Raw genomic sequence first — 7,974 nt, 5'->3', positions numbered from 1 at the left:
CCAAGGTTAAAAAGAATGTTTACTTCAATGCATAGTGCAAGTCAAATGACATGGCATCATACAAACCAAACAAGTTCGGGCACAATGCGACATCCATCTGATGGTGCGGCATGGAAGCACTTCGATATGATACATCCTGATTTTGCAGCAGAACCTAGAAATGTCAGACTTGGACTATGCTCTGATGGTTTTACTCCATATGTCCAAGCGTCTGGAAGTGGATATTCTTGTTGGCCAGTTATTGTTACCCCTTACAACCTCCCTCCTGAGATGTGCATGACAAAACCATACATGTTTTTGACTTGCCTCATTCCAGGTCCAAAGAGTCCAAAAGCTGGAATAGATGTGTATTTACAACCTTTAATTGATGATTTGAAGAGGTTATGGATTGGAGAATGGACTTATGATATATCTTGCAAACAAAACTTTACTATGCGAGCAGCCTTGATGTGGACTATAAACGACTTTCCCGCATATGGCATGTTGTCCGGTTGGGGGACACATGGAAAAATGGGATGCCCGCATTGCATGGAACACTCTCATGCGTTCACGTTGGAAAAAGGGGGGAAAAGTTCGTGGTTTGACTGTCACCGCAGATTCCTACCGAAAGATCATGTCTTTCGAATAAATAAGAATGACTTCAAAAAAGGCATAAGAGTAACAGACTTGCCTCCCCCTCGTTTCTCACCCGGTGAAGTATGGAACCGAGTTAGTGAACTGCCAAAATTCACAGATTATGGTAAAGCTTGCAGAATTGAAGGATATGGGGATACACATAACTGGACAAAAAGAAGTATTTTTTGGGATCTCCCGTATTGGAAAGATAATTTGTTGCGACATAATCTTGATGTTATGCATATTGAGAAGAATTTTTTTGATAACGTGTTTAACACAGTGATGGATGTTCAAGGTAAAACAAAGGATAATGAGAAGGCTAGAAAGAATTTTCCAGCATGGTTCAAAGAGCAGTTGTCATGCGCTGTTGCACCTACTCAAGAAATAATCCATTTGAGAAACTTGTCTAGAGGCCCTGTTCAAAGTGCAAATGAATGGCACACTTACTTTGTGAACGGATATAAATTTCACACTAAAACATGGACAGAAGGGAAAAAAACCATAAACAGTGGTGTGTTCGTGAAAGGAGTTACAGATGGTGGTGAAGACGACTTCTATGGCACAATAACACATATTTACGAGTTGGTATACAATTACTTGGACTGCGAAAATAAAGTTGTCTTGTTCTATTGTGATTGGTATGATATATCTGCTAGAGGCACAAAAATAGATAAGAAATATAACACAGTTGAGATTCGTATGGATCGAAGGTACAAAGAGTATGACCCTTTTATAATGTCACATATTGTTAGGCAAGTTTATTATGTTCCTTATCCTTCAACTCAGCCACGTAAACGAGGATGGTGTGTTGTAATCAAAACAAAACCATTGGGTCATATCGAAGCCGATGATGTAGTAGTCGAAGATGTCGCTTACCAAGATGATGAAACTTCTCAAGTTAATGATGTGATTGAAGTTGAACAAATTACAAGTTTGTGTGATACAGTGGTTGAGGGCCATCAAGTTGATGCATCCACATTGTTGACAGAAAATGATGTGGATGAAGAATGTGAAGAGTTTGTATCCGAGGATAGTATCAGAACAGATGAAGACTTTGAATAGATAGTATGATGTATTGTTACTTAATGTACTGTGTAATGTTACTTAATGTAGGATGTATTACATGTGTTTATTGATTGTAGATAAAATGCCGCCCCGAACCGATAAGGGTAAGGGTCAGCAGCGCCCGAGGATAAGGGTATGTGAGGCTCCTCAGTCGGCCGTATGTCCTCCCCCACAGAGTCAGGTAGAGCCCATGTCTACGACCTCTCAACATTTTATGCCACTGCAGTCATCTATGGGGTATCCTCCCCCACAGACTCAGGTAGATCCCATGACCATGGGTTCACAGCCTTTTCTCTCGCTACTATCATCCCATGGTTATCCTATGGCCCAACTTGGGAACCCATCCTTTATTAGCCCATCTGGGAACCCATCATTTATTAGCCCATCTGGGAACCCATCCTTTATTAGCCCATCTGGGACTTCATCATACCATCAGACTGGGGGATCTAGTTTTCCTCATCCCTCACAGGTACCCCCACCCTTCATGCAGTCTGGGATCTTTCCAGATCCCACACAGGTACCTCTGTCGTCCCAGCATCCCACAAACACACCATCATCATCCACGCTTTCGAGGTCCCACACCCCACCTACCACACACATGCCCTCATCATCCACGCATCATGGGGGATCTCGCACCCCACACCCACCACGTGCCACAGATATACCCGTGCCTGAGGAGCAGGAGGAGCAGGATGACCAGGAGCAGCAGGATGACCATGTTTTAGAGCAACCAACTGCAAATCCCACAGAGTATGAGATGATTGATGGCATATATTTTATTGAGCCATGTGGAAAATCGTAAGTATCTAATTTATAAATTTTATTTAGTATACATGTTTCCATGTTTCCATGTTTATAATTAACACTTATTCAAATTGTTGTTTAGTTTCTCTCCGAGTAGGCCAGCTGCACAGTGTGTAAAACATGTGATTCAACAAATGTATAAAAAAGCTTGGAAGTCATTCAAAGAACTTTCCAAGGATGAGAAAGATGAATGGTTTGATAAATTTAAGGTAAAATAAATTTTATTGTTGTTATTTTAATTAGTTATTTTATTGTAATATATTATCTAACACTTATCTAACAATTTTTTTGAATGTCATACAACATTGTAGGAAAAGTGTACGTGGAATGTAATGGATGAATATATGATTAGAAAAAATTATCGGGGAAGAACATCTGTCCGACTTTCTGACATGCTTAGGCGTGTCAGACTTGATTGGGAAGAACGAAATATTCGTCCCAACTGGATAGGCAAGGAAGTATTTGACGAACTTCTTGCCTATTGGGCTACCGATAATTTTAAAGCTAAATCTCAAAAAGCAAAAGACATGAGAGCATCCGAAAGGGGGGGTTGCCTTAATGCTACAGGAAGTATAAGCATTGGAGAACATGCAAAACGGATGGTAAAAATTATAACTACGGTTTAAAATTATATTTTGATTTATTATGTGTTTAATTAAATTTATTTATATTAATCAGACTAAGGCACAAGGAAGACCCCCCCGACTTAATGAGTTGTTTGTGAAGACCCGTACAAAAAAATCGGGGGATTTGGTTGATGATCGGTCGAGAAGAACTATAGTAAGTTGTTTCTATTTTATTTTTTTTTGTTAAAATTCTATCAATTTTGTGGCGTGAATTTCACGTGGTAATAATGTTTGTGGCATGAATTTCATGTGGCAACAATATATGTGGGATTCTTTTCATGTCACAACTGTATCTAATTATTTTATTTGTTGTATGTGTAGGAGGAGTATCAAAGATTGCTCACACAATTTCTAGTTGAAAATCCTCAATATACACCTGTTGGTTCTAATCCGCTTGATCCACGCGTGGATATGTATATTTGGAGCTTAGTCACTGGAGGGAAGGGACGTAATGGGTGTTTTTTTGGTGTTGGTCCTTTGGCTGGCAACTACAGAACCGGAGATAGAACTTTATTTGATAGAGTTGCAAGTGGGGAAGGAACGTCCCGTCCAACACAATTGACACCTGAAATGATGGAAACGGTGAGGCAACTGGCTCTAACAGAGGCTAGACGAGAGACGGCGGAGCGTGAGGCGGCGTTAAAGGCCGAATTAGAGGAAATGAAAAAAAGACAACACGATATGGAGGAGCAAATGAGACAATTTATGCAGTCCATGAGTAGAAATCAAAATCAAAGAACAAGTGAAGACGATGAAGATGACGACGAATTTGATGTGTAATATTTATTTAGTTTTAAATATTAATTTTTGTATAAATAATTACTTTGCTATTTTTATAATACATTTTCATATGTGTAATTTTAATTTAAAAATATTTCACTTAATTATTAATTATTCTATATTTTATTATTTATTAATTATTTTATCTTTTATTAATAATATAATTTAATAATAACAATACATTTTATCTTTTATGTTGTGAAGTGTAAATCACGTGGGTAATTTGCCACGTGATTTTCATGTGGCAACATACCATCCATTTTCAAATGTTGTGACGTGATATTCATGTGGCAAAGTTGTGTCATGAATATCACGTGGCAAAGTTTAAGTGCAGAAGGAAATTAATTCACAATGTTGCGACGTGATTTGCCTTTGGCAAATTAGCGACGTGTTTATCACGTCACAAAAAGTTGCCACACGCGTTCCAGCGACGTGAATCAACACGTCGCTATTTTTGACTAGTGAAGTGATTTTCACCTTTGCCACGTGATAATCATGTGGCAGGGGGGAGTTTTTCTTGTAGTGAATATGCTAGAACGACATTTTAATCGATTAAAGAATGAATTCGGCTAATTTTTTTCTTTTTTTTAGCCAATTTTTTATCCTATATAAAAGATTCTTTTGAACTCTTCCAAAGCAGAAAAATTATTTTTTTATATCCTTCTCTCTTACTCATTCTCTTTTTAGAAAGAAGTTGTATTCATTAGACACTATCGTAGTGGTAGTGCAAAGAGTAAAAGACTTATATTGAGAATTGTGTAATTTTATCATTGATCTATATTTGTAATTCAAGAGCTTAGTTCTCTTGTGTGTTTGTAATTGACTTTAAGGTTACAAGCTAAACCTGATAAAAAGATTGGTGTAAGGAAGGTTGTTGGATTTATCCTGTGTAAAAGCCCAAGTTGTTGCTAGAGTAGGACACATGGTATAAAGCTGATCCAATATAAATTCTGGTGTGATCTTTCTATCTATATCTCTTTATTTTTCACTGCTTAATCTCTGCTTTCAGTATCTTCTTAAAATGAATCAACCTAAAATCAACCTTTTGTAAAAAAATTTATTCAAAAACCAAATAAAACAATTCCACCTCCTCTCCTTATGTATTTGAAGTCACTAGGTGAACGTTATTTTCTCTAATGCACCGGTGCACAAAAGTAAATGAAGAAAATTTATTTTGTAAAACATTTTTAATTGACATACTTGATATGAATATATAATTTATGTCAAAGTTTTCAAAACACATTAAGAGAAATTGACATGAATTAAATTTAAAACATAGTGTATTCATACGCATTTTAAAATTTATTTGTGCAATTATCATAATTTCATCTCCATCTTCTTCAAATTTTACAACAATTCTATGACAAAAGTTCTAACATTCGGTATGTTTGATATAGTTGTGTAATTTAGTTATACATACAAAATAATGATTACAATATTTAATATACAAAAGCTATTAATAAAAAGTCTGATTTCAAATCATAATATGTAGGGGGCGAGTTTGACATATGATTTCCAAAAAATTAATATTGAGATTCTAATAATTTAAATCATAGATTTTGAAGAAACATAGATAAAGAATGTGGTGTAGGACTTTGATAGTTTTAAGAGCCTAAGACTAGATTCATTCTAATTTGGATTCATCGTAGAGTTTTAGGATGTGATGATAATTTCTTTTATGAAGTTTTTGCATGAATTTTTGGTGAATTGTAAATCGGTGAAAATGTCCAACAATACTTTCATCGCTTCAGTTCTAAAGAAGGAAAATCCTCATAGTTTGAATGATTTTAGGACGATATCTCTGATTGGGTGCATGTATAAAATATTAGCAATGATTTTGGAAAATAGATTAAAAAACATCTTGACAAAGGTAATCTCAAAAACTCATACAATTTTTATGAAGGGAAAACATTTTTTTTGATGGAATTTTAATCGTGAATGAAGTGGTGGATGACCAAAAAAAAGATTGAAACTTTACTTTTCAAGGTGACTTTGAGAAGACATGTGATTTAATAGAATTGAAATATTTGAATTTAGTGATGTAATCCATGAAATTTCTTGAGATAAGGAGAAAGTGGACAGGTGAATGTATGAACGCTTCAACACCTGTCTTGGTTAATAGAAATCACAAAAAAAATTCTTTGATGAATGGATTAAGGCAATGAGATCCTTTGTAGCCCTTTATACTCTTAATGACAATAGAAGACTTGAATGTGATGATAAAATCATCACAAATGGCTGATCTATTTGAAGGTTACAATATTAGAGAGTTCATATTTGAATATTTCTAATCTTCAATGTGCAAATGATAGTCATAGGATAATATTGTTCAAAAGTCTTATCATGAGTGTGAACGTTATCTTGAGATTCCAATTTTTGGTAACTCAAAATGACTTTATTTTCAGAATTCAATAATTGATAAAAATTGCAAAATACTCATTGAATTGAAAAACTATTAGTCTATGAAAGACCATCTTGATATTCTTAAATATGTTGTGTCCTCTCTTCACATTTATTTTCACTCCTTCTTTAAGCTCATTTAGGTATTATTTAAAAAAATCTGTTTCTAAATCTTTTTATGAGTAGGGGTAGCAAGGATGTGCGTAAGATTTATTGGATTACGTTAGAAAGTATTGTTGTGAGCGTGTCAAGGTGATTATGTGTTCATCATATTAAGTTGTTCAACTTGACCCTTCTAAAAAAACGGTGTTGGAAGTGTAAGAGTGAAATAACATAATTATAATTTAAAGCTTGTCTTATAAATATTAATTGATAGAGGATGGGACATTTAGTTGGTGGAAGAATATTTATCATATGGATGAGGAAGTCAAGGTAAAGGAGGTCATTGGTTGAGAGAGAGAACGAGTCAAAGGAAAACATAGTAAATAATATTTTTTTGTTAGATTCCTACTTAAAAGAGGAAACTTGAGACATAAATTTGGTAGACTCTATAGGTTGACAATGGATAAATTTACGATCGTGAAAAATATGATTGTCTCCTTCCATTCTATTAGAAGAGTGAGTCAATGAGATTTGAGACAACAATTATTTCAATGGAAATATGAAATGGCGAGATAATGTTTTTTTTGCTATTATCTATCTAACATTTTTTTAAGGAAAATGTTAAAGGCTTGTCAATTTGAAATTCGCTGGACAATAATATTTAGTTAAAGAATTGATAAGATATTGCTGAAAAAATTGTGTTCAAAATATCAATGTTTACTTGTAGGCTTTTGAATAACAAAATTTTCACAAAAGCCAATTCTGAAATGTGATATCATTGTATGGAATTTACATTGTATGGAATTTTTTAAAAACACTATGAAAAATCACAAATGTCTCTCAAATTTTGGAGACTTATCTCCGGACGCTTCTTGTACCAGCGTTATGGTGCACTGAATGAGTGTAACTCTAGATTAATATTAAAAATTCCAAATTATAAAATGCTTCCTCGTGTTTGATCCCACATGTGGATAAAAGAGTTTTTATTTGAGGGAGAGTGTTGAAAAAGAACTACAAGTGAGGGTAGTGTGGGAAAGTCCCACATTGGTTAGGAATATTGAGATTTGAATATTTATAAGTGGAAGATTCCACACACTTATCATTTTAAGGTTTTGCGTGAGTATGTGATGTGTCTCTCACAGATATGTGTTGTTTTTAAAGAAAAGTTCCAAAATATAAAATGATCCCTCGTGTTTGACCCCAATATTGATAGAGGTGTCCGACCAACCCATTTTGCCTTAGTAGATCAAGATCAACATGTATAATTGAATTAGAATGGGCTGACTCGATTACTTTATAGACTACAAAAATTAGCTAAGTTTGATTCTTAACGAGTCATTGTTGTCGGATGGATCAAACCGATCTATATTTCAATATTATGATTTTAGTTTAAAACGATAGATGCAACAAAGGACAATAAAACTATATACCACATAAATTATAATACATCAATTAAATAAGATGTATAAACTTAATCAATTGAGGTTTAAAATATTTATCAAATTAACATCCATAATAAATGAATACAAAAAAAACATCTATGTAAAAGTAGAGAGTATTTATCCTATAGTGTAATTTTAGA

General features: G+C 34.3%; 1 protein-coding gene across 1 annotated transcript; it reads left to right on the top strand.

The window, feature by feature from the left end:
• The first annotated feature begins 2,494 nt into the window (after window positions 1-2,494).
• On the top strand, window positions 2,495-3,890 carry LOC127081938 (uncharacterized). Its single transcript, XM_051022165.1, has 4 exons — window positions 2,495-2,693; window positions 2,796-3,086; window positions 3,163-3,264; window positions 3,432-3,890. The coding sequence occupies exons 1-4, from the start codon at window positions 2,619-2,621 to the stop codon at window positions 3,888-3,890; spliced, it is 927 nt and encodes a 308-aa protein (XP_050878122.1). The 5' UTR covers window positions 2,495-2,618.
• Window positions 3,891-7,974: the final 4,084 nt, after the last annotated feature.

Source organism: Lathyrus oleraceus, chromosome 5 (assembly GCF_024323335.1).
Source record: "Lathyrus oleraceus cultivar Zhongwan6 chromosome 5, CAAS_Psat_ZW6_1.0, whole genome shotgun sequence".
Classification (NCBI taxonomy): Eukaryota; Viridiplantae; Streptophyta; class Magnoliopsida; order Fabales; family Fabaceae; genus Lathyrus; species Lathyrus oleraceus.
The sequence above is the reverse complement of the archived record's forward strand: the minus strand, read 5'-3'. Positions and strand labels throughout refer to the sequence as shown.